Source organism: Salmo salar, chromosome ssa23 (assembly GCF_905237065.1).
Source record: "Salmo salar chromosome ssa23, Ssal_v3.1, whole genome shotgun sequence".
NCBI classification, from domain to species: domain Eukaryota; kingdom Metazoa; phylum Chordata; class Actinopteri; order Salmoniformes; family Salmonidae; genus Salmo; species Salmo salar.
The window spans coordinates 40,751,321-40,779,074 of NC_059464.1; the positions used below are offsets into that span (position 1 = coordinate 40,751,321).

At 42.9% G+C, this 27,754-nt stretch overlaps 1 protein-coding gene across 2 annotated transcripts in view; it reads left to right on the forward strand.

Annotated features, from left to right (window-relative positions):
• The first annotated feature begins 980 nt into the window (after positions 1 to 980).
• Positions 981 to 27,754, forward strand: part of LOC106584624 (pleckstrin homology domain-containing family A member 7) — a 188,514-nt gene continuing 161,740 nt past the window's right edge. The window contains exons 1-3 of one of the 2 annotated variants that reach the window (XM_045706211.1): positions 981 to 1,156; positions 1,275 to 1,351; positions 1,530 to 1,587. In XM_045706211.1, coding sequence (XP_045562167.1) covers positions 1,074 to 1,156; positions 1,275 to 1,351; positions 1,530 to 1,587 — 218 coding nt within the window. In that variant the 5' untranslated portion in view covers positions 981 to 1,073. The remainder of the gene's footprint in view (positions 1,157 to 1,274; positions 1,352 to 1,529; positions 1,588 to 27,754) is intronic. The other variant, XM_045706215.1, reaches the window with a different exon arrangement.

The window sequence follows — 27,754 nt, forward strand, 5'->3', positions numbered from 1 at the left end:
AAAAAGTTGAAACATATTTGGCTAAGGTGCATGTAAACTTCCGACTTCAACTGTACATTCTAAGTGATTTCAATGTGTCTTTCTCCATTCTGTTTGTTTTATACTGTTACATTTCTGCATATATTTGAGATAATTTCGACATAGGACTGCACGATATGGGCAGGATTATCCATAATCATGGTAGCATCCACATTCATGTTGAAATGTTTAGAAACATATTCTTTTTTACAATAAAAGTGACCACAAAGGGGTCATAGTAGATTGTGTAGAAATGTAGGAAATTAGCTTTAGATACCCAAAGAAATTCTGAGGGAGGACCCTCAGACACCCACCTGGTTCTGTCTCCTCCACTTCTAAAACCAATGTTGTGCCCCAGGTTTTTAGTGTGTAGGGTTAGATGGTAGGGTATTTGTTTTATTTTCAAGCAAATTATACACCAGTCTATGTGGCGGTAATGCAACATTTGTTGGATGCCAACCTCCATTAAAAGGAATAGAAGACGCAGCAGTAGTTAGTTGCTAGTTGGAAGCAAGGACAGAGAGCATTTGTTTTAGTTACATTTTTGTACTTTTAATCCTTGTTTTAGCCTAATTTTAACCGGTTGTATTTATTTAATTTTTGTTTGGAACTGGTTCTGGCTTTGATGGCTAATTGCATAGATTCCCATGCTCAGATTATTATGGGGACACTCGTAAATTAAGAAATACCTCTAAAAATACTTCGAGCAGATTAGGCCATTTCTAAATGGGATAATATGGAAATAGACCCTAATACTACAGTCGCAATTCCTGTTAAATCATTGAAATATTTGCACTACACGTGTAGGCCATACCAACAAAAACCTTAGATTATGCAAAGCCGCTGTAACTTTGTTTCCAATTGAATAATTTTAATTCATGCATCATTCCATTTTATATCGGCGGAGGAAAGTACTCACTCATTTATCCGTCAACTGACTGGCCGAAAGGCCTCCCCTTTAATAGTCTCTTCGCCCTAGCGGTGAACATTGTACTCCAGCTCCTTGGAGACTATGTAGTGGAGAGTGAACGAAATAGGACTTCAAAAACGGGATCATGGCGGCGCCGTTCGGGCGCGACACCTTACCTGAGCAATGGTCTTTCGGTGTCTGCGGAGATGGCAGGGTGTTTTTCGTTCAGTGAGTCGGATATGTGCTTCGGCGACATACAAATGTGGTCGTTCTTTTTGTATCTTTAATGAGAGTTAGCTTGTCTAGTGTTTCTTGCCTCTAACAGGTGTTTTTGTCTTTCTGGCAGCGATGAAACGAGCACCACTACTTGGCTCCATCCGCGAACGGGTGAACCTGTCAATTCCGGACATATGATACGGTCAGGTATGCATGTATTCGTCTCTAATGCATTTGACCAGCAGCCTATTGGTGCTGTTTACTTTGCAGAATAAAACGGGTTGATTTTTGTGCGTTGTTGATATAGCCCAATGAAGCAGAAAACTTTCACGGAAGGCGCCTACTCTCCAAGGTAACGCACCTTATTTCTACTCGCCCATTGCAGATTTACCTCGAGGATGGGAAGAGGGTTTCACGGACGAAGGGGCCGGCTACTTCATAAAGTAAGTGGCTTATTACCTGAGTGCAGTACTGCGGTTTAGGATACCTACATATGGCTCCCTCTAGCCTACTCATTCGTCAACACAGCAGACTTCTTAACTCCACTGGTGTGTGTGAATTTAAAGGTATAGGGCAACGTTTCCAAACTCGGTCCAGTGGATCCCAAGGGGTGCACGTTTTGTTTTTTTAACCTAGTACTACACAGCTGATTTTAAAATAACGAAATCATAATCAAGATTTGATTATTTGAATCAGCTGTGTAGTGCTAGGACAAAAACCAAAACGTGCACAAAACGCTGGTATGGGGCTGTCCCCATGACCAGCTAATGACCCCACCAGGGACTGTATTGGTAGCTTAGCCTACTGTTGGATACCAGGCCAACTACGTTTTGTCTTTATTGGATTGCATGCCATGCCTCTGTGGTACTGCTGACAGAGGTGTGTTCATAGGATCAAAGTCTCCAGTTGGGGATGTTGTAAAACGTCTGCATCTCTTGTTGACTTGGTTGTTCATTGAACCCAGTTGAGGCTATTGTTTGACTATTTAAAAAAATCGGTTGTTCAATATCACACAAAGATGCAAATGTGTGTGTGTGTGTGTGTGTGTGTGTGTGTGTGTGTGTGTGTGTGTGTGTGTGAGAATCTGTTTCAGAATGTTTTCTGACACTTTCTGATCTTGAATCTTGATGTGAGGCTTGATTTGTGTACCTCCATGATATTAGTTTCAATCAGGTGTATTAGGCTACTGTCCATTATAGATCTACACCCTATTTGAGATTTCACATTGATTTACCCCAGCAAGCTTGTCTTGTGCTGTCCGTAGCTAGGTTTCCATCCAGTTGGCGACAGATTTTCATGTGATTATTCTCAAATCCGCATTAAAAACAGTATGTGCATTTTCAAACAGATGTTTCCAATCAAATTGACTTGTTGCAGATTAAAGGCTGTGCATGTTGATGTAGTGCACATGAAAATAACATTTGAGGTTAAATTCCCATGTACCAAATAAGCCATTGCATACTAAGGCATATTATTTGCTAATGTCTGTGTACAATTGAGTTCTATTTTGACTGTGACTTTGTACTTCCTTTCCCAATGTTGGTCTCCGCTCTTATCCACCAGGCACCTGCCGCTCCTTACCATTATATAATGTTATGCTAGGATGCCAAATAGCCCTACCGTGACATAGTGTCTGCTGTGGGTGACATAATGTTATTATGCAACTCAGGGATACTGCAGGATCAATACTCTCTGGGGATCCTGTGGTGAAATTAATGATAGTGACTCCATTATAGTTGTCCTTTTTGAGAGTGAGATTCCATCCTCGGAGGCCTGGACCTCACCTATAGCCCTCGTTTGACGTCCATCAACCTGTTCTGTCAGTATTCGTCCTTGGGAGTTTATGCTCTTTGTATCCCTTTTGTCTGGCTGTACGAGTGGGAACCTTGTGTAGAAATAACAAGCTGAAGTAATAACATCCTCACAGTCCAATATCCTATTCTAATGGGGAGGACTACTTCCAAAGGTTGTGTTTCTAGAACATCTCTAGAGATATGTCTGCTCTGGCCAGCACTGCTACTGACTGACTGACTGAGCATGTTTTCATATTTTTTACAATAGCAAAGAGCGCTCTCCAGTATAATGTGTTTTTCATTGTCTTTGGATGCTCTCTCAGTTGTCTAAATGATGATCTTCTCCCCCTGTGGTCTGACTGTCCACTTGAAGTTATGCCCTTAGAACAGTGCAGTCTGTTTTTATTGTATGTGTGTGTATGCCTTAACCCCCACGTGTCTTGCATAATCCCGTAACAAGACAATTTCCCCCCCACCTTCAATTTACTATTGTCTATTTCTGGAATTCTCTTAAGAGACATGAATACCACAGACAACGTGGAAGAGTTCTGGTGAAATGCCTTCAGTGTTTCTCTCTCAGGAGTAGTGTGGTCTTACCTGATCCCAGATCTGTTTGTGCTGTTTTACCAACTCCTATGATCATTGTCACGCCATTTGGAGAGAAAATAAATAATCTGAGACCAGGCTAATTGTGGCCTGTGTAAGATTAATAATTTACAGACCAATAAGCCACAAACTTTCTCAATCTGATAGCATGTTGGTAGCTTGATTAAATGCCACCATAATCTCCCTCAGGGTGCCCACACCAGCTCTAAATGTGGGATTGGCATAGACATTTGCCTTTATAATCCAGGGTTGTGTTCATTAGGCACCAACCGGAAGAAAAGGGACTGAAACAGTGATGGGCTACTTGGACTTGCTCATTTTCATTTTAAAACCGTTTCTGTTGCATGCCCAATTGAACACGGCCCAGAGTATAGGTACTGTACCTTCTCCAGGTACCTGGTCTGGCCTCTCCAGTTTGTCAAGCCAACTCTGTTTGTCTGTCAACTCCCTGTTTGTAAATCAACTACTTACACTGAATAAAAATATGTGTTGGTCCCATGTTTCATGAGCTGAAATTAAAGATCCCAGAAAAGTTTCACATGCACAAAATACTTATTTCTCTCATTCTGTGCACGAATTTGGTTACATCCCTATTAGCGAGCATTTCTCCTTTGCCAAGATAATCCCTCCACCTGACGTGTGGCATATCAAGAAGCTAATTGGACAGCATGATCATTACACAGGTACACCTTGTGCTGGGGACAAAAGGTCGCTCTAAAATGTGCAGTTTTGTCACACAACACAATGCCACAGATGTGTCGAGGGAGCGTGCAATTGGCATGCTGACTACAGGAATGTCCACCAGAGCTGTTGCCAGATAATGTTATGTTTATTTCTCCATTATAAGCCGCCTCCAATGTAGCTTTAGAGAATTTGGCAGTATGTCCAACCGGCCTCACAACTGCAGACCATGTGTAACCACGCCAGCCCAGGACCTCCACATCCGGCTTCTTCACCTGCGGGTTTGTCTGACACCAGCCAGCCGGACGGCTGATGAAATGGAACAGTATTTCTGTCTGTAATAAAGCCCTTTTGTGGGGAAAAACGAATTCTGATTGAGCCCCTGCCCAGTCATGTGAAATCCATAGATTAGGGCCTCATGAATTTATCGCAATTGACTGATTTCCTTCTATTAAACCTGACTTAAAATCGTTGAAATATTTTTGTTCAGTATAAATGGCTTGAGGTTCCACTTAAAAGGGCACTGGCTACCAAGTGTACCCACTTTTAGACCACCAAAACACATCCATCCCAAACCCCATTCTTTTACTTACTTTATAGATCAACAGAACATGGACTGAGCACATAGTTGAGGATGAGCTCATTGCGGAAATGGGAAGGCCAGATTGGGTCTTATCTGTGTCTTTTGGCTGTTTGCATTGGACCACATTCATGTCTTCGCTGTTTTTCCCTCCAGACTCGTATTTGCCTGGGCTTGTGGCGAATAATCCCCTTTACGCTCCAGGGGAGGGCACACACACACACACCCTTACACTTGTGTACATGACATCACACACCCACACCCTCCTCCCTTTGGACGTCAGTGAGGGGGTTACATGCGTGGGTAGCTCCTCCAGGAGTCCCCTGGGCCACAAGCGGGCGCTGGCTACCCCAACCCCGGCCAACAGCTCCACACCCCCCGCAGCTACTTGCCCGAGCCTCCCCAGCTTCTCCTTCACCCAAATCCAGATCGCAGATGTTCTGAAAGAGCTGCAAAACCTGGACCTGTACAAATCAGCTGGGCTAGACAATGTGGACCCTCTTTCTAAAATGATCCGCTGCCATTGTTGCAACCCCTATTACCAGTCTGTTCAACCTCTCTTTCGTATCGTCCGAGATCCCTAAAGATTGGAAAGCTGCCGCGGTCATCCCCCTCTTCAAATGGGGTGACACTCTAGACCCAAACTGTTATAGACCTATATCCATCCTGCCCTGTCTTTCTAAAGTCTTTGAAAGCCAAGTTAATAAACAGATCACTGACCATTTCGAATCCCACCCTACCTTCTCCGCTGTGCATTCCGGTTTCTGAGCTGGACATGGGTGCACCTCAGCCACCCTCAAGGTACTAAACGATATCATAACCGCCATCGATAAGAGACCGTACTGTGCAGCCATCTTCATCGACCTGGCCAAGGCTTTCGACTCTGTCAATCACCGTATTCTTATCGGCAGACTCAATAGCCTTGGTTTCTCAAATGACTGCCTCGCCTGTCACCAACTACTTCTCAGACAGAGTTCAGTGTGTCAAATCGGAGGGCCTGTTGTCCGGACCTCTGGCAGTCTCTATGGGGGTACCACAGGGTTCAATTCTCGGGCCGACTCTTTTCTCTGTATTTATCAATGATGTTGCTCTTGCTGCGGGTGATTCCCTGATCCACCTCTACGCAGACGACACCATTCTGCATACTTCTGGCCCTTCTTTGGACATTGTGTTAACAAACCTCCAAACAAGCTTCAATGCCATACAACACTCCTTCCGTGGCCACCAATTGCTCAAAAAACGCTAGTAAAATCAAATGCATGCTTTTCAACCATTTGCTACCCGCACCCGCCCGCCCGACTAGCATCACTACTCTGGACGGTTCTGACCTAGAAAACGTGGACAACTACAAATACCTAGGTGTCTGGCTAGACTGTAAACTCTCCTTCCAGACTCATATCAAACATCTCCAATCCAAAATTAAATCTAGAATTGTCTTTCTATTTCGCAACAAAGTCTCCTTCACTCACACCGCCAAACTTACCCTAGTAAAACTGACTATCCTACTGATCCTCGACTTCGGCGACGTTATCTACAAAATCGCTTACAATACTCTACTCAGCAAACTGGATGCAGTCTATCACAGTGCCATCTGTTTTGTTACCAAAGCCCCTTATACCATCCACCACTGCGACCTGTATGCTCTAGTCGGCTGGCCCTCGCTACATATTCGTCGCCAGACCCACTGGCTCCAGGTCATCTATAAGCCGGAGCTTTACCTAGCATAGATTTATCTCAGCTCACTGGTCACGATAACAACACCCACCCATAGCACGCGCTCCAGCAGGTATCTCACTGGTCATCCCCAAAGCCAACACCTCCTTTGGCTGCCTTTCCTTCCAGTTCTCTGCTGCCAGTGACTGGAACGAATTGCAAAAATCGCTGAAGCTGGAGACTTACATTTCCCTCACTAACTTTAAACATCAGCTATCTGAGCAACTAACCGATCGCTGCAGTTGAACATAGTCTACCTACCTCGTCCCCATATTGTTTTTATTTACTTTGCTGCTCTTTTGCACACCAGTATCACTACTTACACACCATCATCTGCTCATCATCATCTGCTTATCTATCACTCCAGTGTTAATCTGTTCAATTGTAATTACTTTACTACTATGGCCTATTTTATTGCCTTACCACCTCATTCCATTTGCACACACTGTGTATAGACATTATTGACTGTACTGTTTATTCCATGTGTAACTCTGTTGTTTGTGTCGCACTGCTTTGCTTTATCTTGACCAGGTCGCAGTTGTAAATGAGAACTTGTTCTCAACTAGCTTACCTACTTAAATAAAGGTAAAATAAAAAAGATCAAATCCCAGGGATGGATGAAAATCAGGGGACAAATCTCTTGCAGGAGTAGCAGAGGAATCATACAGTGCATTCGGAAAGTATGCAGACCCCTTGACTTTTTCCATATTTTGTTACATTAAAGCCTTGTTCTAAAATGGATTCAATTATTATTTTCCCTCATCAATCTTCACACAATACCCCATAATGACAATGTGAAAACAGATTTTTAGACATTTTTGCCAAAGTATATGAAAAATAAGTCATACCTTAAATATTCAGACCCGTTGCTATGTGAATCGAAATTGAGCTCAGGTGCATCCTATTTCTATTTGTCATTCTTGAGATGTTTCTACAACTTGATCGGCGTCCACCTGTGGTAAATTCAATTGATTGGACATGATTTGGAAAGCCACACACCTCTCTAGATAAGGTCCCACAGTTGACAGTGCATATCAGAGCAAAAACCAAGCCATGAGGTCGAAGGAATTGTCCATAGAGGTCCGAGATATGATTGTGTTGAAGCACAGATCTGGGGAAGGGTACCAAAACATTTATGCAGCATTGAAAGTCCCTGAGAACACAGTGGCCTCCATCATTTTTAAATGGAAAAAGTTTGGAACCACCAAGACTCTTCCTAGAGCTGGCAGCCCGGCCAAACTGAGCAATCTGGGGCGAAGAGCCTTGGTCAGGGAGTTGACCAAGAATCCGATGGTCACTCTGACAGAGCTCTAGAGTTCCTCTGTGGAGATGGGAGAACCTTCCAGAAGGACAATCATCTCTGCAGCACTTTACCAATCTGGCCTTGGTAGAGTGGCCAGACAAAAGCCACTCTTCAGTAAAAGGCATGTGACCGCCCGCTTGGAGTTTGCCAATAGGCACCTAAAGGACTCTGACTATGAGAACCAAGATTCTCTGATGTGATGAAACCAAGATTGAACTCTGTGGCCTGAATGCCAAGTGTCACGTTGGGATGAAACCTGGCACCATCCCTATGATGAAGCATGGTGGTGGCAGCATCATGCTGTGGGGATGTTTTTCAGTGGCAGGGACTGGGAGACTAGTCCTGATCAAGGGAAAGATGAACAGAGCAAAGTACAGAGAGATCCTTGATGAAAACCTGCTGCAGAGCACTCAGGACCTCAGACTGGGGCGAAGGTTCACCTTCCAACAGGACAACGACCCTAAGCACACAGCGAAGACAATGCAGGAGTGGCTTCGGGACAAGTCTCTGAATGTCCTTGGGCATTCCAGCCAGAGCCATGACTTGAACCTGATCGAACATCTTTGGAGAGACCTGAAACTAGCTATGCAGCGACGCTCCCCATCCAACCTGACAGAGCTTGAGAGGATCTCCAGAGAAGTATGGGAGAAACTCCCGAAATACTCAGATTCAGATCAACTTTATTATCCCACCAGGGGGAAATTCAGGTGTGCCAAGCTTGTAGCGTCATACCCAAGAAGACTCGAGGCTGTAATCGCTGCCAAAGGTGCTTCAGAAAAGCAAGCACTGAGTAAATGGTCTGATATTTCAGTTTTTTATTATTTATGAATTTGCATGACTTTCTAAAAAAACAGTTTTTCCTTTTTCATTATGGGGTATTGTGTGTAGATTAATTAGGGGAAAAAACAATTAAATTTTTTTAGAATAAGGCTGTAAGGTAACAATGTGGAAAAAGTCAAGGGGTCTGAATACTTTCCGAATGCACTGTAACTACGGCTGTGAGGAGAGGAGAGGGTTGGTATGGAGGGACTGGAGTGCTGCAGATGGCATAGCCAGGAGTGAGTGGTGGATGTCAGGGCCAATCAGGAGTGACTGGCGGCTGTCAGGGCCAATCTCTAATGTAGGATGACACTTCTAGCCCCCTCCTCCTAACCTCCTCATTTGGCTTGTTAGCAGCTCTGAAGGGACAATGGTACATGGGAGCAGATCTGAAGGGTCTGGGTACATGGAAGAAGAGCTGAAGGGACTGGGTACATGGAAGAAGAGCTGAAGGGACTGGGTACATGGAAGAAGAGCTGAAGGGACTGGGTACATGGAAGAAGAGCTGAAGGGACTGGGTACATGGAAGAAGAGCTGAAGGGACTGGGTACATGGAAGAAGAGCTGAAGGGACTGGGTACATGGAAGAAGAGCTGAAGGGACTGGGTACATGGAAGAAGAGCTGAAGGGACTGGGTACATGGAAGAAGAGCTGAAGGGACTGGGTACATGGAAGAAGAGCTGAAGGGACTGGGTACATGGAAGAAGAGCTGAAGGGACTGGGTACATGGAAGAAGAGCTGAAGGGACTGGGTACATGGAAGAAGAGCTGAAGGGACTGGGTACATGGAAGAAGAGCTGAAGGGACTGGGTACATGGAAGAAGAGCTGAATGGTAATGGCTTGGCTTAGACCTCCAAGGGGCATTGGAGAGCTTCAGCTGTGTGTCATGTGATCTATACTGAACAAAAATATAAACGCAACATCTGACAATTCCTAAAATGTTACTGAGTTACAGTTCATATAAGGAAATCGGTCAATTGAAATAAATTCATTAGGCTCTAATTTATGGATTTCAAATGACTGGGAATACAGATATGCATCGGTTGGTCACAGGTACCTTAAAAGGTAGGGGCGTGGATCAGAAAACCAGTCAGTATCTGGTGTGAACACCATTTGCCTCATGCATGCGACACATCTCCTTCTCATAGAGTTGATCAGGCTGTTGGTTGTGGCCTTTGGAATGTTGTCCCACTCCTCTTCAATGGCTGTACGAAGTTGCTGGATGTTGGCGGGAACTGGAAGATGCTGTCGTACACGTAGATCTATTGTAGAGCATCCCAAACATGCTTATTGGTGACATGTCTGCTGAGAATGCAGGCCACAGAAGGAGTGGGGCCTTTTCAGTTTCCAGGAATTGTGTACAGTTCCTTGACATGGTTCCGTGCATTATCATGCTGAAACATCAGTGATAACGAAGGATGAATGGCACAACAATGCTCCTCAGGATCTCATCATTCAAATTGCCATCAATAAAATGCAATTGTGTTCATTGTCAGTAGCTTATGCCTACCCATACCATAACCCCACTGCCACCATGTGGCACTGTTCACAATGTTGACATGAGCAGATCGCTCGCCCACATGACGCCATACACGTGGTCTGCGGTTGTGAGCCCGATTGGAGGTACTGACAAATGATTTAAAAACAATGTTGGGAAGTGGCTTATGGTAGAGAAATTAACATTCAATTCTCTGGCAACAGCTCTGGCGGACATTCCTGCTGTCAACATGCCAAACTTGAGACATCTGTAGCATTGTGTTGTGTGAAAAACTGCACATTTTAATGTGGCCTTTTAGTGTCCCTAGCCCAAGGTTCACCTCTATAATGATCATGCTGTTTAATCAGCTTCTTGTTATGCCACACCTGTCAGGTGGATGGATTATCTTGGCAAAGGAGAAATGCTCAATAACAGGGATGTAAACAAATTTCTGCCCAAAATTTAGAGAAATAATATTTTTGTGCGTATGGAACATTTCTAGGATGTGTTATTTCAGCTCATGAAACATGGGACCAACACTTTACATGTTGCGTTTATATTTTTGTTCAGTGTATGTTTGCCTATATTAGTTCAATAACTAAGAATGGTGTAACTTTTAAATTAGATGTATTTATTGCTAACGTTGTGTGGCTTCACATTACAAGCAGCATACGAGAGACTGATGCTCTCCTGATCTAACCCACTTGACCCAGAGCCCTCTTTAGCATATGGCCACTCAGGATGCAATATGCAGATGTTATACAAATGACCTCATGTAGCATCTGCACTTGGATTCAATAGTGTGCTGCTCCCACCTGCAGCACTGCTCAGCTTCTACTGTTCAGAAGCAACTTCAGGGTCGTATTCGTTAGGTCATACTGTACCAGAATGTTTTGCAACGAAAAATAAGGTGAGCGTTTTATTTGACCAGTTCAGATAGAACCATCTGTTTTGCACCACTTTCTTCAGTTTCATGCCTATTGAACATGACCCTGGTCTCAATGTCTCAAGGAAGGTTAAATGATGTTATTGTGCAGGCAAGATTCTTATATAACTTTTTTGCTTTAGAACTTTGTACAACTGTTCCTTTCCTACTATAACTACAACCTTTTGCATAACAAATATCGGTAACAGCAGTAAATATTCAAAAATCTGCATAAAACAGTATACACATTTTCCCACCAGAGATATTTCCATCAAACAGACTTTTTGCGAATTAAAGGCTGTGAGTGATAACGTAGCACACACAAACATTTATTTTACTGTTAAATTCCTGTGTACTGAATGAAAAATACAAGTTCAATGGGTTTTTAATCGCATTTTCAACTCTACTGATGGTTTTGTCGTAACTGTTGCGATGTATTGCAAATGTGCCCACTCTTGTCTTGGCACATGCGCTCTAGCCAACAGCTAGCAGACACAGTGCAGGTAGGCTACCTACATTATGAGATTATTATGGATAAGGGCAATATTATTTGTATTTGTCAAACGGCAGCCAAGCATTGATCATAATGTCACCAGAATAGGACCTTCGATATTTATTGGAAAGGAGCATCAAGCTCATCACCTTGTGAAGTTCATAATTATTTCATCTGTAGCCTAATAAACCACACAACATATGGTGACTACAAGTTTACTATATCTACATTTGCGCATAATTTTACAGACACAAAAAGATCCCACCGTCGAACTAACAAATTGTCTGTAAGCATTTATAAAATTGTATCAAATGTAGTGTTTCCATCAGCCTGGTTGTGACTTTTTTTCATTCGTCAGGTAATTCATCCGCCTGAAATGGTTGGCTGGAAATGTGGGTACTGTCTAGTTTTTGTATTGGTGGTTGGTTATCAAAGATTATCTTATGAATATACAGCTCCATTATCTTTTCTACAGCAGAGGCTGTAACACATACCCAATTGTTGCTTTTGGGCTAGAGGCCATGGGTCCCTACTGTAGTAATACATATAGTATGTGTGCTTGCCAATGGAAGCATAATGGTAATAATATCATGGCCATGTCACAGATGGGCTTAGCCTAAAGCTGCTTACAAGGAACAAAAACACAGTCAGTAATATGGCTCTTGCAGGTATTAATCCACAATGTTCCTGATAGTGGGCATCATGCTCTACACAACTGGGTCATCTTTGTAAAACCGAATCTGTTGGTAATGGACTTAAATAAATGACATTAAATCAGACCACACGATGTTAATGAAAGCTCAGCAGGGTATTTTTCAGTCAGTTACTGCCTGTCTTTATTCCAAAGAAACAACCCTAGCTTGAAGCCAGTGGAGGCTGGTGGGAGGAGCTATAGGAGGACAGGCTCATTGTAACGGCTGGAATGGAATCAATGGAACAGTATCAAACATATGGAAACCACGTTTAACTCCGTTCCAAATATTCCTTGCCAGCCCTTACAGAGCCCATCCTCCTATAGCTCCTCTCATCAGCCTCCATGGCTTGAAACAACCCTAGCTTGAAAAACATCACACTTGGATGGCTGCCGTTGACAGATAAAGTCTACATGAAACATTGTTATTTGCAGTATTGTCTTCGCGTAAGTAGTTGCATATCTTGGACTTCCTCTTTACATTAATCCTACTAAAGACAAAGCTTCCTTTTTTATGGCACTCTGGCCTTGACTAGGGAGAAAGCCACAGTGCATTAGTATGACACCTGACTGCCCCCTGAGTTTGACCTTTGTATCGGTGCTGTGGCTTTTTACGACTAGGACAAGTCAACTATTGTAGAAGCCTTGTGATATAAAACAGGCTAAAACCATGTTGGAACACTTCATTGAGATTTGACGCTGTTGTGATGACAGACGTAGCCTAATTTGAGTGTAATTGATTGTCCTGTTTTATTTCAGTGTTGTATACCTTTTTTTTAGGTGCCCAGCCCATATGGGCTTACAATGTAGGCCTGTCACATGTTATATCATTATTATGGTGTATATGTGGGTCTGGTGATGGAGGGTTCATCTCCAGTCAGTGCTAACTAAGATTAATTTAGTAGGCCTGTGGAAAGTCAAAGAGTATAGGGTCAGCTTGCTCTGGCTCTTTGTCACGACAAGGATACAAAGGAGTCTCGAAGACCATAGGCGGCGTCCCAAATGGCACCCTGTTCCCTATGGAGTGCATTACATTGGACCAAGGCCCATAGGGCTCTGGTCAAAAGTAGTTTACTCTATAGGGATAGGTACCATTTGGGATGAATAATACCATGGCTATTTCAAAGAGCAACAGTTTTCTGGCAGCTCAAAACAGCCCAACAGAGTTTGTGTTTGGTCGCGGCACCATTATTTGTTCTTTGGAAATGTACATGCAAGGATGATCTCCATGCACGTTTGTGGAATGTTGAATTGTTTAAGTGGATCTTTCTTTTGATGATCAACTTTTGGCTGCAACCTATGCACCAGCCATTTTGTATATTATCTGTGGTATACCATCTATCTGCCTGTCTGTTAGCTCAGAGAGAGGATGTACATCTCTGCTGGTGTGAGAATGATTAACCCATAGAGGAGTTACAGGTAAATCATTCCCCCCTCTCCCCACACTAACAGCTCTACGTTCTGTAAATGAAACATGACCTTGGAGCCTGTAAAAGACTCATTGTTCAGTGTGATGTGCTGTATTTTTGGAAGGAATGATTTTGTATTCAGTTGCTGTCTGCAGTGCATTCAGCAAAGAGAATCGGCACGCACCACAGGACTGTCTGGATTGGAACAGACTAGAGCCAACTTGAATATTTGATGTTCTGTTCAGAAGGAGAGAACGCATTAAGGGAGGGGCAGGGGGAGGGAGGGAGGGGTTGGATGTCCTTGGATGTCTCTGAATCAGAGCTTCCCAGTTGGCTAGTTCTGTTGATGCTGCTTGCTCTCTCCCCAAAACACTGTCTCACACACATTCCTATACAGTCATACACACGCGTGCACACCACTCTCTCCTTCCTCCATCCTGTCTCTCTCTCTCCCTCCATTTTTCTGTCAGTAAATAACAGATGCAGGGAGTTTCTGCTGGGGTTTAGCCAGGTGTTTCCAGAGTCAGGAGGAGAGGAGAGAGAGGGACAGCAGAGCTAATAGCAACCGTGTGGAGAGGAGTCTTGGTCATACCCTCTACACCGCCTCTGCTCTCTGAGAAATAAAAATACTTCATGGTTGATCTTTATATTAGAGGGTATTAGTAGAGGGACAATAACCAGTGGAGTATCTGTTTCTAATATTCAAGCCATTACAAAGGTTCTGCTCCAAATGGCACCCAATTCCCTTTGCAGTGCACTACTTTAAACCAGGGTTCTGGTCAAAAGTAGTGCACTCCATAGGGAATAGGGTGCCATTTGGGACAGAAGTAAGTATTTGCGGAGATGATTCATTCAGCCCAGTGCATTTAGCTAGAACACGACATGAGTGCTGTCCATTCCTTAACGTTTCTTGAACCCAAAAAGTTTTGGGATTGTTACTAGTATTCTACCAGAGGTTGAGACATTGATGGAGCATCACTGGTCCCATATTGTCTTGGGAGAGAATCGAGAGGATATTTGAAAAGTGAAGGAGAGGAGACATTGTGGAGGATCGTAGATGAGAGGATAGGTAAGTTGAGGAGGAGGGTTGCATGAGGACCTGGGGAGGTAGTGAGAAAAGAGGAGAGGATAGATGAAAAGAGAGGAGAGAGGAAGGGGGGAATGACTCACTGTTTGTGCTGCCTGACTCACCGGATTTGCACTCTAGTGCTGAGCTCAGGGAGTTATTCAGCTGCTGGCTAATTATTGATCAACTGTTTGTGTGTGTGTTGGGTCAGGGCTGTGGCCGACCCTAAAGGCATGTGGAGCATGTAAAGCCAAATACTGCTTCTGTCATTCAAAAGAGTGTTGTGTGTTTCAAGTAGACTACCTTAATATGTACTGAAATATTTACAGAAAGCCTTGCTGCCTCGCAGTTAGTTTGTTCAATGTATTTGAAGCTGTGATTCCATTCATACCAATGAGCCAATTGAAACATGCTCCTCTCATGTTGTCATAGAAGCCTATACTTCTAATGTCCCAATAGTTGTATGATGGGTTATATCCCTAAAGGGACCCTATGCACTATACAGGGAACGGGGCCAAAACTTGACTCCAGTATGTCATGGATAATGATGTCTATATCCTAGCATTCACTAATATTAACACTTGTTGATCTGCTGAGGGATTTTCTCTCGTTTCAGATGAAGAGAGCTGGACTGTCATTTTGTGTAAGTTCGTCATGTTTGAATCAGTGCGTAGGCATGGGTCAAGGTTTCTACGTGTGCGCAGCACACACACACACACACACACACACACACACACACACTACAGTGACCGTGAATTCTAGAATAGCTATGGTTGACAGTTCTTTCCTATATGAGCATTAACGTGTGTGTGTGTGTGTGTGTGTGTGTGTGTTCAAGCTGTTTCTCTCAGTGTGTGTGTGTGTGTGTGTGTGTGTGTGTGTGTGTTCAAGCTGTTTCTCTCAGTGTGTGTGTGTGTGTGTGTGTGTGTGTGTGTGTGTGTGTGTGTGTTCAAGCTGTTTCTCTCAGTGTGTGTGTGTGTGTTCAAGCTGTTTCTCTCAGGTGTGTGTGTGTGTGTGTGTGTGTGTTCAAGCTGTTTCTCTCAGTGTGAGTGTGTGTGTGTGTGTGTGTGTGTGTGTGTGTTGTGTGTGTGTGTGTGTGTGTGTGTGTGTGTGTGTGTGTTCAAGCTGTTTCTCTCTGTGTGTGTGTGTGTGTGTGTGTGTGTGTGTGTGTGTGTGTGTGTGTGTGTGTGTGTGTGTCAGTGCTGTGTGTGTGTGTGTGTGTGTGTGTGTGTGTTCAAGCTGTTTCTCTCAGTGTGTGTGTGTGTGTGTGTGTGTGTGTGTGTGTGTGCTCGTGGGTGTGTGTGTTCAAGCTGTTTCTCTCAGTGTGTGTGTGTGCGTAAGCTGTTTCTCTCAGTGTGAGTGTGTTCAAGCTGTTTCTCTCAGTGTGAGTGTGTGTGTGTGTGTGTGTGTGTGAGTGTGTGCATAAGTGACACTGTATGTGTGTGTTTGTACTGCTTTCTGTATATACCTAGCCAGGTGTGCTGTCGTGACAACTGCCCTGGATCCCTGGTGTCTCTGTTGTGGCGAGAGGCCAGCTTGTTGTCTGCTGGGGTTCATGTTGAGGCTGGGGTCTGTGGTAGCTCCGGTGGTGGTGGACACATTCGTGTTGAGGCTGGGGTCTGTGGTAGCTCTGTTGGTGGTGGACACATTCGTGTTGAGGCTGGGGTCTGTGGTAGTTCTGGTGGTGGTGGACACGTTCGTGTTGAAGCTGGGGTCTGTGGTAGTTCTGGTGGTGGTGGACACATTCGTGTTGAAGCTGGGGTCTGTGGTAGTTCTGGTGGTGCTGGACACGTTCGTGTTGAAGCTGGTGTCTGTGGTAGTTCTGGTGGTGGTGGACACATTCGTGTTGAGGCTGGGGTCTGTGGTAGTTCTGGTGGTGGTGGACACGTTCGTGTTGAAGCTGGGGTCTGTGGTAGTTCTGGTGGTGGTGGACACATTCGTGTTGAAGCTGGGGTCTGTGGTAGTTCTGGTGGTGCTGGACACGTTCGTGTTGAAGCTGGGGTCTGTGGTAGTTCCGGTGGTGCTGGACATATTCGTGTTGAAGCTGGGGTCTGTGGTAGTTCCGGTGGTGAGAGCCAGAAGAATGCCTGATTTCTACATTTATGTCAGGTGTTTGGGTGTCAGGTGTTTGGGTGTGCGTGTGCAGAGTGTGGAGGAGTGTGTGTTGACTAATGAGTAAGGTTCATACTAAAGATCTTCATGAGATATGATTCCTGATGCTTCTTCATGAGATATGATTCCTGATGCTTTTTCATGACATATGATTCCTGAGGCTTCTTCATGAGATATGATTCCTGATGCTGAAAAGTAAGGATCCAACATGACTCAAACAGTGTAATATGTTTGACTGGCGCCCATAGAGTACTTCATAAACTCAGCTTCCGTCTTTAACTTTGTCCCGTTGCAAAGACAGCATTTTAATCTTGTAAAATATCTTGAATGACTCATTATTACTTGGGGAGGGTGATGGATGCATTGTTTTAAATGGCACATTAAGAATGTATTAGATTCGAAAGAGTCATTGTTTATTCACATCTGTTTGCTAATAGACAATTTATTGTTGAGAGACCAGACTAGTGGCTTTTGAGTTTTTTGGTGAATATGCAATTAAGTCTATACTGAAATGAAAATCCCCATTTGTCTGTTGTATATAACAATACAAACCTGCCAGGTTTTGCTTCCCACAACCTATGATTTTTATCTCCTAATAATTCATAAGCACTCCATAGTTATTGTGTGTGTTTTTCTTCACTTCAGGCCTACTCTGTATAACATTATATTTGCTATGGTAAAGACTGTTTTTAGTACTGTACCTTGTATCTTGTCAGCATTGTAGGCTTCATGTTAGGATGGGAATATTTTAATCTGCGTCTCAAATGGCACCCCTATTCCCTATATTGTGCACTACTTTTGACCCGGACCCATAGGGCTCTGGTCAAATGTAATGCACTATGTAGGGAATAAGGGTGCCTTTTGGGAGTCACATTATAATGACTGTGTTATTCCAGTTCTCTGACTGACTGACAATGTCTTGGGTGGGCAGAGAGAAAAGACTGAAAGGCTCAAATGTAAATGTAACATTAAAACCACTTTCTTTGTTCCTGTCCACATTGAGTTGGAGAATGGCATCTAAAGATAAGCCTTCCTTGTGCATTTTGCGTGTGTGTGTGTGTATGTATTAAGGCCTTTCAGAGCTCGATAGGGGAATACAGAAATCCTGTTTGTGTGTCTGTAAGCAAACGTGTGTGCGTATGTGTTTTTGTAAGTGTATGTGACTCACACTAAACAAAACCCAGATGTCAGAGTAGAATTAGCTTTATTTCTCCAGTTCACCCTCCTGCCTGTGCTTGTTACGCTGCATATCAGATCTCCATGGTTACACCTGTCTCATGATCTTAGTGTGGGATCTTTGCACATTGTTTCCATGCTGGGTACTTTTGATGTTTGCCATGTTGGGGGCATGGCCAGTTATGAGGCCCTGCATAGTCACTGATCCCACCACTGTGTGTGTGTTGTCAAAATGTTTTACCATTCCGAAAATGATTAAAACATTTTTTTATAATTGTTATCATATTTTCGGGAGTGTCGGTAACGATTTAGCAGCGACGGCCCACTGCTATAATTTTCAGAATGGTAAAACGTTTTCAGCGTAAACTTAAACAACTAAAACCATATATAAAATATGTAGATAACTATACATTTTTGTAGGAACTATACATTTGTAGGAACTATACAACTATACATTTTTTAATAAGATCATATTTGAGAACTAACAATTGAGACCAGGGGTCGGCAACCCTGTTCCTGGAGAGCCGCAGGGTATGTAGTGCACTATAAAATCTGTTCCTGGAGAGCCGCCGGGTATGTAGTGCACTATAAAATCTGTTCCTGGAGAGCCGCCGGGTATGTAGGGCACTATAAACCCTGTTCCTGGAGAGCCGCAGGGTATGTAGCGCACTATAAAATCTGTTCCTGGAGAGCCGCAGGGTATGTAGTGCACTATAAAATCTGTTCCTGGAGAGCCGCAGGGTATGTAGCGCACTATAAAACCTGTTCCTGGAGAGCCGCAGGGTATGTGGCGCACTATAAAATCTGTTCCTGGAGAGCCGCAGGGTATGTGGCGCACTATAAAATCTGTTCCTGGAGAGCCGCAGGGTATGTAGCGCACTATAAAATCTGTTCCTGGAGAGCCGCAGGGTATGTAGTGCACTATAAAATCTGTTCCTGGAGAGCCGCAGGGTATGTGGTGCACTATAAAATCTGTTCCTGGAGAGCCGCAGGGTATGTAGTGCACTATAAAATCTGTTCCTGGAGAGCCGCAGGGTATGTGGTGCACTATAAAACCTGTTCCTGGAGAGCCGCAGGGTATGTGGCGCACTATAAAATCTGTTCCTGGAGAGCCGCAGGGTATGTAGTGCACTATAAACCCTGTTCCTGGAGAGCCGCAGGGTATGTAGTGCACTATAAAATCTGTTCCTGGAGAGCCGCAGGGTATGTAGCGCACTATAAAATCTGTTCCTGGAGAGACACAGGGTATGTAGCGCACTATAAAATCTGTTCCTGGAGAGACACAGGGTATGTGGTGCACTATAAAATCTGCAATACGGAATCCAGACAAAACACAATTCAACAATATTCAAAAATGTATTGAACTTATTAGTAGGGAATCAACTAAAATGTATTAAATTAATTAATTTGCCCAGGTTTATCATAAGACATGAACAGAATGCATCAGTGATTTGTATTTCCTGAAGAGGCAAAGTGTATTCCCCTTCTGTGTATCTGCGGGGTGTGCACAGCTAGCACTTTGTGTAGCCGTTAGCGACGATGCTAATTAAAAATCTTCTGGTAGATGGAAAGGCTTTCCCAAAAACCTTCTCAATTAAATGTTAACTACAAAGTAGGCAATGATATCATGATTATTTGCATCAATCCAGTGTTTATCAAGCTCTACCAACACATGCGTGCTACAAAAACATCACCAAACAACAGCCTCTTGCTAGGGGTGCACTGGATTTAAAGGGTAGCTGCAGCCCAACATTTTCCTAGACCTTAAAAGTGGTCACCTGATGTGGTTTAAGCATTGTTGAAGACTTAGAACATCCAATTTAGATATTTTTCAATAAAAACAAAATAGTGGAAACGGAAACCTGGAAAACAAAAGGAGAAAAACGTAATTTGGGGGAAAAAACTAAATGGGATAAATCAAAACATTTAAAAATATTTTATAGGGCCCTGAACTGTATGCAGGATTTTGCTTTAACCCACCTGGAAGACCAGGTGTTGAATTTAGTCAATCATTAAACTGATCAACTTGCTCAACTTGCTCACACCCACCCCGCCCGGCCATCTAGATGTATGAAAGTTAGTGTGTAAGCTAATGATCCATCATGTATGACATTCCTGGGAGTTTGTAAACTTACATTTTGTATTACCATATTATTTTTGTATGTTCTCATATAGTTATGTTCTTAAATGTTTCAATTGACCAATTCGGCACATTTGGGCAGACTTGATACAAAATATTGTCCAGTATTGTAATGCTTCACTGGATCAATCTGAAACTTTGCACACACACTGCTTCCATCTAGTGGCCAAAATCTAAATTGTGCCTAAACGGCAATATTATATGATGGGCTTTGTCTTTTTTGATGGGGAAAAAAATTAATAATAGAAAATGCAAGTTTTTTTGTTTGTATTATCTTTTACCAGATCTAATGTGTCATATTCTCCAACATTAATTTCACAAACTACCAAGTGTTTCCTTTCAAATGGTATCAATAATATGCATATCCTTGCTTCAGGTCCTGAGCTGCAGGCAGTTAGATTTGGGTATGTTATTTTCGGTGAAAATTGAAAAAACTTCTCACGTTTTTTCGTAAGTAGTGATTTGTGAATCTGGCCCCTGGTCTCCCAGTTCAGTTAAAGCATAAGTTTGCCACTGGTGCGCATGTGTGTGTGCCTCTGATAAAGATGATAAGGTAATGAATAATAGACTATTGCCGTGTGTGTGTCCAGCTGTACCAGAGTTAAGACTGGGATTGAAACCCTTTCTCTAACTACCCCCAGCCGGTGCTCTCTTAGATTTCTTATCTATTAGTAGATTGTAGCCTATATCTCAACTCATATCCACAGATGTGTATATATATATATATTTTAATAATCAGCAGAGCTGCTATTTGTAGTGTGAATTGAAATGTGCTTTCACATTATTTGCGTGTTTTTATGTGTGTAGAACTTGAGGGTCATGAGAAGATAAACCTATGCACTCTGTTACAATAGCATATACTGTGTAGTGCAGTGGTATTCAACCCGGGGGTCCTCGTGCGTGTGTGTGTGTATGTATGTATGTATGTATGTGTGTGTGTGTGTGTGTGTGTGTGTGTGTGTGTGTGTGTGTGTGTGTGTGTGTGTGTGTGTGTGTGTGTGTGTATATGTATGTATGTATGTATATGTTTGCTCGCAACAACAGAATAAACAGATTTTGAATTACATACCTACAGTAGAAAATAGGAGAATATCTTCTTTCAAATGATTTCTCCACTACTAAAATTGAGAACTACACTCATTGCAGACAATTAGACTCAGTGGAGAATCTGACAAGCGGTGAAAAAGGAAATGGCCTACCATGAGGCGAGTACTGCTAGCTGCTGGTGAGCTTTCTTGAATTGGACATACATTTCTGCCAACACACGGCTAACCTTTGTTTAACCAGCTAAACAGCTGTTCTTAGTGAAAATGTGTTTGGAGTTACCTTTCTAGCTAATAGGCTATGTTAAAGTTTACACTTCCTCTTTCAGTTATAATGTGGGGAGGTTGAAATAATGATCTACCAAATCTATTAATTTTAAAATGTTGATTACTTCCCCTTGCCATTATCATTCACCTGATAAGACAAAGACGTGACAATCTTTTTTTTAATGTATGATGGGTTTCCTGGCTCGCCCGTTTGCCTGGGAGGGGGTCCCTGGGCAAGAAAAGGTTGTAGACCCCTGGTGTAGTAGTCTATAGAGTGCTGAGAATGGAGGTTGTAGACCCCTGGTGTAGTAGTCTATAGAGTGCTGAGAATGGAGGTTGTAGACCCCTGGTGTAGTGCTGAGAATGGAGGCCTAACTGGAAACCAGGGTTACCAGAATATACATTCTATATCTGTTGTGCTGTTGCTCTAACATCATACCAGGGCTGTGTTTATTTCTGCTGTGAAGTTAGTGTTCTGATCAGTAACACTTGTTTATATACTGAACAAAAATGTCAACGCAACATGTAAAGTGTTGGCCCCATGTTTCATGAGCTGAAATAACAGATCCCAGGAATTTTCCATAAGCACAAAAAGCTTATCTCTCAAATTTGTTTATATCCCTGTTAGTGAGCATTTCTCCTTTGCCAAGATAATCTATCCACCTGACGGTTAAGGCATATCAAGAAGCTGATTAAACAGCATGATCATTACACAGGTGCACCATGTGCTGAGGACAATAAAAGGCCACTCTAAAATGTGCAGTTTTGTCACACAACACAATGCCACAGATGTCTCAAATTTTGAGGGAGCATGGAATTGGCATGCTGACTGAAGGAATGTCCACCAGAGATGTTGCCAGAGAATTGAATGTTCATTTCTCTACCAGAAGCCACCTCCAATGTCATTTTAGAGAATTTGCCAGTACGTCCAACCGGCCTCACAACCGCAGACCGTATGGCGTCCCTTGGGCGAACGTTTTCCTGATGTCAATGTTGTGAACAGAGTGCCCCATAGTGGCGGTGGGGAAATGGCAGTGGTGTAAAGTACTTAAATAAAAATACCCCAAAAAACTACTTTAAAGTATCTGTACTTTACTATTTATATTTTTACTTCACTACATTCCTAAAGAAAATCATGTATATGTACTCCATACATGTTCCCTGACACCCAAAAGTACTCGTTACATTTTGAATGCTTAGCAGGACAGAAAATTGTCCAATTCACACACTTAAAGAGAACAACCCTAGTCATTCCTACTGCCTCTCATCTGACTCACTAAACACAAATGCTTAATTTGTAAATTATGTCTTGAGTGTTGGAGCCTGCCCCTGGCTTTCCATAAATAAATAAATAATAAAACAATAAAATTGTGCCGTTTTGCTAATATAAGGAATTTATTATTCATACTTTTACTTTTGATAGTTAAGTATATTTTAAAAATTACATTTACTTTTGATACTTCAGTATATTTAAAACCTAATACTTTTAGACTTTTACTCAAGTAGTATTTTACTGGGTGACTTTTACTTGAGTCAGACTCATTTTCTATTAAGGTAGCTTTACTTTTACTCAAGTATGACAATTGGGTACTTTTTCCACCACTGGGTAATGGTATGGACAGGCATAGGCTACGGACAACAAACACAATTGCATTTTATCGATGGCAATTTGAATGCACAGAAATACCGTGACAAGATCCTGAGGCCCATTGTTGTGCCATTCATGTTTCAGCATGATAATGCACAGCCCCGTGTCGCAAGGATCTGTACACAATTCCTGGAAGCTGAAAATGTCCCAGTCCTTCCATGGCCTACATACTCACCAGACATGTTACCAATTGAGCATGTTTGGGATGCTCTGGATCGATTGTTACGACAGTGTGTTACAATTCTCGCCAATATCCAGAAACTTCGCACAGCCATTGAAGAGGAGTGGGACAACATTCAACAGCCTAATCAGCAAAGGAGATGTGTTGCGCTGCATGAGGTAAATGGTGTTCAAAACAGACTGGTTTTCTGATCCACGGCGCTACTTTTTTAAGGTATCTGTGACCAAGAGATGTGTATCTGTATTCCCAGTCATGTGAACTCCATAGATTAGGGCCTAATGAATTTATTTCAATAGACTGATTTCCTTATATGAACTGTAACTCAGTAAAATCTTTTATATTTGTGTTTAGTGTAGTATAAATGCCCTGAGTCTAACACACTGTCAGTAGACTATCACCCTCTCGGCTACTCTACCCTTCTGTTTCTGTATATCTCATTCTTTCTCTCTAGTAAAGAAAGATGTACGCAAACAAACCTTGACAGGTATATTAAATGAAAACATCACTTGAAAATAAAGGATAATACCCACCCACTGTTTTGGGCTCTCTGAGTGGAATGTAGTTTCCACCAGCTCAGTTTTTTTCTCCAAATGGCGTGACAATGATCGTAGGAGTTGGTAAGACGGCACAAACAGATCTGGGACCAGGCAAGACCACACTACTGGAGAGAAACATTGTGAGGGCATTTCACCAGAACTCTCCCACGTTGTCTGTGGTATTCATGTCTCTTAATTAGGACTAGGCCCCTTTTTTTCCCCCTCAATTTCCGCCTGACTGACGTGTCCAAAGTAAACTGCCTGTTGCTCAGGCCCTGAAGCCAGGATAAGCATATAATTGGTACCATTGGAAAGAAAAAATGTAGAAGTTTGTAGAAATGTTTAAATAATGTAGGAGAATATAACACAATAGATATGGTAGGAGAAAATCCAAAGAAAAACCAACTGGAATTATTTTTTTTATATTTTCTTTGTTGAGATGAAGCTCTTACAATGGCAAGTATAGAGCATACTGAAAATTAGTGCCCAGGCTGCTATGGCTTCCACGGGGTGTTAGCAGTCTATGTTCGAGGTTTCAGGCTTGTAACTTCCAAAACGAAAAAGAAATATCAGTTTTAGAACAGGGACACAGTCTTGGAAATTCGTGTTTGGGCGCGCCATGAAGACAGGACGCACCTGTTGTAAAATCAGATTCCTATTGAACATACTACTTTCTGTAAGAAATACACTGCTCAAAAAAATAAAGGGAGCACTAAAATTAACACATCCTAGATCTGAATGAATTAAATAATCTTATTAAATACTTTTTTCTTTACATTGTTGAATGTGCTGACAACAAAATCACACAAAAATAAATCAATGGAAATCCAATTTATCAACCCATGGAGGTCTGGATTTGGACTCACACTCAAAACTAAAGTGGAAAACCACACTACAGGCTGATCCAACTTTGATGTAATGTCCTTAAAACAAGTCAAAATGAGGCTCAGTAGTGTGTGTGTGGCCTCCACGTGCCTGTATGACCTCCCTACAACGCCTGGGCATGCTCCTGATGAGGTGGCGGATAGTCTCCTGAGGGATCTCCTCCCAGACCTGGACTAAAGCATCCGCCAACTCCTGGACAGTCTGTGGTGCAATGTGGCGTTGGTGGATGGAGCGAGACATGATGTCCCAGATGTGCTCAATTGGATTCAGGTCTGGGGAACGGGCGGGCCAGTCCATAGCATCAATGCCTTCCTCTTGCAGGAACTGCTGACACACTCCAGCCACATGAGGTCTAGCATTGTCTTGCATTAGGAGGAACCCAGGGCCAACCGCACCAGCATATGGTCTCACAAGGGGTCTGAGGATCTCATCTCGGTACCTAATGGCAGTCAGGCTACCTCTGGCGAGCACATGGAGGCTGTGCGGCCCCCCCCAAAGAAATGCCACCCCACACCATGACTGACCCACCGCCAAACCGGTCATGCTGGAGGATGTTGCAGGCAGCAGAACGTTCTCCACGGCGTCTCCAGACTCTGTCACGTCTGTCACATGTGCTCAGTGTGAACCTGCTTTCATCTATGAAGAGCACAGGGCGCCAGTGGAGAATTTGCCAATCTTGGTGTTCTCTGGCAAATGCCAAATGTCCTGCACGGTGTTGGGCTGTAAGCACAACCCCCACCTGTGGACGTCGGGCCCTCATACCACCCTCATGGAGTCTGTTTCTGACCGTTTGAGCAGACACATGCACATTTGTGGCCTGCTGAAGGTCATTTTTGCAGGGCTCTGGCAGTGCTCCTCCTGCTCCTCCTTGCACAAAGGCGGAGGCAGGGGTCCTGCTGCTGGGTTGTTGCCCTCCTACGGCCTCCTCCACGTCTCCTGATGTACTGGCCTGTCTCCTGGTAACGCCTCCATGCTCTGGACACTACGCTGACAGACACAGCAAACCTTCTTGCCACAGCTCGCATTGATGTGCCATCCTGGATGAGCTGCACTACCTGAGCCACTTGTGTGGGTTGTAGACTCCGTCTCATGCTACCACTAGAGTGAAAGCACCGCCAGCATTCAAAAGTGACCAAAACATCAGCCAGGAAGCATAGGAACTGAGAAGTGGTCTGTGGTCCCCACCTGCAGAACCACTCATTTATTGGGGGTGTCTTGCTAATTGCCTATAATTTCCACCTGTTGTCTATTCCATTTGCACAACAGCATGTGAAATTTTGTCAATCAGTGTTGCTTCCGAAGTGGACAGTTTGATTTCACAGAAGTGTGATTGACTTGGAGTTACATTGTGTTGTTTAAGTGTTCCCTTTATTTTTTTGAGCAGTGTATTATAGTTTGATTACATTTTCGGGTATCTGAGGAGTAAATAGAAACGTATTTTGACTTGTTGAAACAAAGTTTAGGGGTAGATTTTTGGATTCCTTTCTCTGCGTGTTGAACGAGTGGATTACTCAAATCGATGGCGCCAACTAAACAGACTTTTTTGGGATATAAAGAAGGATTTTATCGAACAAAATGACACTACATGTTATAGCTGGGACTCTTTGGATGACAAATCAGAGGAAGATTTTCAAAAAGTCAGTGAATATTTAATCGCTATTTGTGAATTCATGAAACCTGTGCTGGTGGAAAAATATTTTGATGTGGGGAGCCATCCTCAAACAATCGCATGGCATGTTTTCGCTGTAATAGCTACTGTAATTCGGACAGTGCCGTTAGATTAACAAGAATTTAAGCTTTTAACCTATTATAAGACACATATGTACCTAAATGTTTAATAACCATACTTTTTAGGATTATTTATTTGAATTGCGCGCCCTCCAGTTTCACTGGAAGTTGTCACGCTAGCTGGACACCTAGGCTTAAGTTAAGAGAATGCCAGAAGTAGATAATAGTAAGGTGGAGGGGCGGGATTGTCTTGTTATGGAGTTATACAAGACATGTGGGGGTTAAGGCATACACACACATACAATAAAAACAGACTGCACTGTTCTAAGGGCATAACTTCAAGTGGACAGTCAGACCACAGGGGGAGAAGATCATCATTTAGACAACTGAGAGAGCATCCAAAGACAATGAAAAACACATTATACTGGAGAGCGCTCTTTGCTATTGTAAAAAATATGAAAACGTGCTCAGTCAGTCAGTAGCAGTGCTGGCCAGAGCAGACATATCTCTAGAGATGTTCTAGAAACACAACCTTTGGAAGTAGTCCTCCCCATTAGAATAGGATATTGGACTGTGAGGATGTTATTACTTCAGCTTGTTATTTCTACACAAGGTTCCCACTCGTACAGCCAGACAAAAGGGATACAAAGAGCACAAACTCCCAAGGACGAATACTGACAGAACAGGTTGATGGACGTCAAACGAGGGCTATAGGTGAGGTCCAGGCCTCCGAGGATGGAATCTCTCTCTCATTCTTTCTCTCTAGTAGAGAAAGATGTACGCAAACAAACCTTGACGGATATATTAAATGAAGACATCACTTGAAAAAAAAGAATAATACCCACCCACTGTTTTGGGCTCTCGGAGTGGTAATCTAGTTTCTACCAGCTTGGATCTCTGTTGGGCAGTGTGGGATTGTTGTGTTGGCCACAAGCCTGACCGACGGGAGAAAGCATAGAAATAGAATTACTAGAGCGGACAAAGCCCCTCACTCACACCACTTGAATGGAAATACCTATTCTAGTAATTCAAAAAGGGGCTGTAATTCTACATATTCTGCCATGGTGCTGAGAAAAAATATTGCAATTCTAGGCATAATGAGCATTACTAATTCTGTATTATTGTGCTCAACCATAATAACAAAATCTATCACGCTAAATTCATTATTTTTGGAATTTTCAATTATCCCTGACTAATGGACCTATACTACCGTTCAAAAGTTTGGGGTCACTTAGAAATGTCCTTATTTTTTAAAGAAAAACACTTTTTTTGTGTCCTTTTAAAATAACATTGAATTGATCAGAAATACAGTGTAGACATTTGTTAATGTTGTAAATGA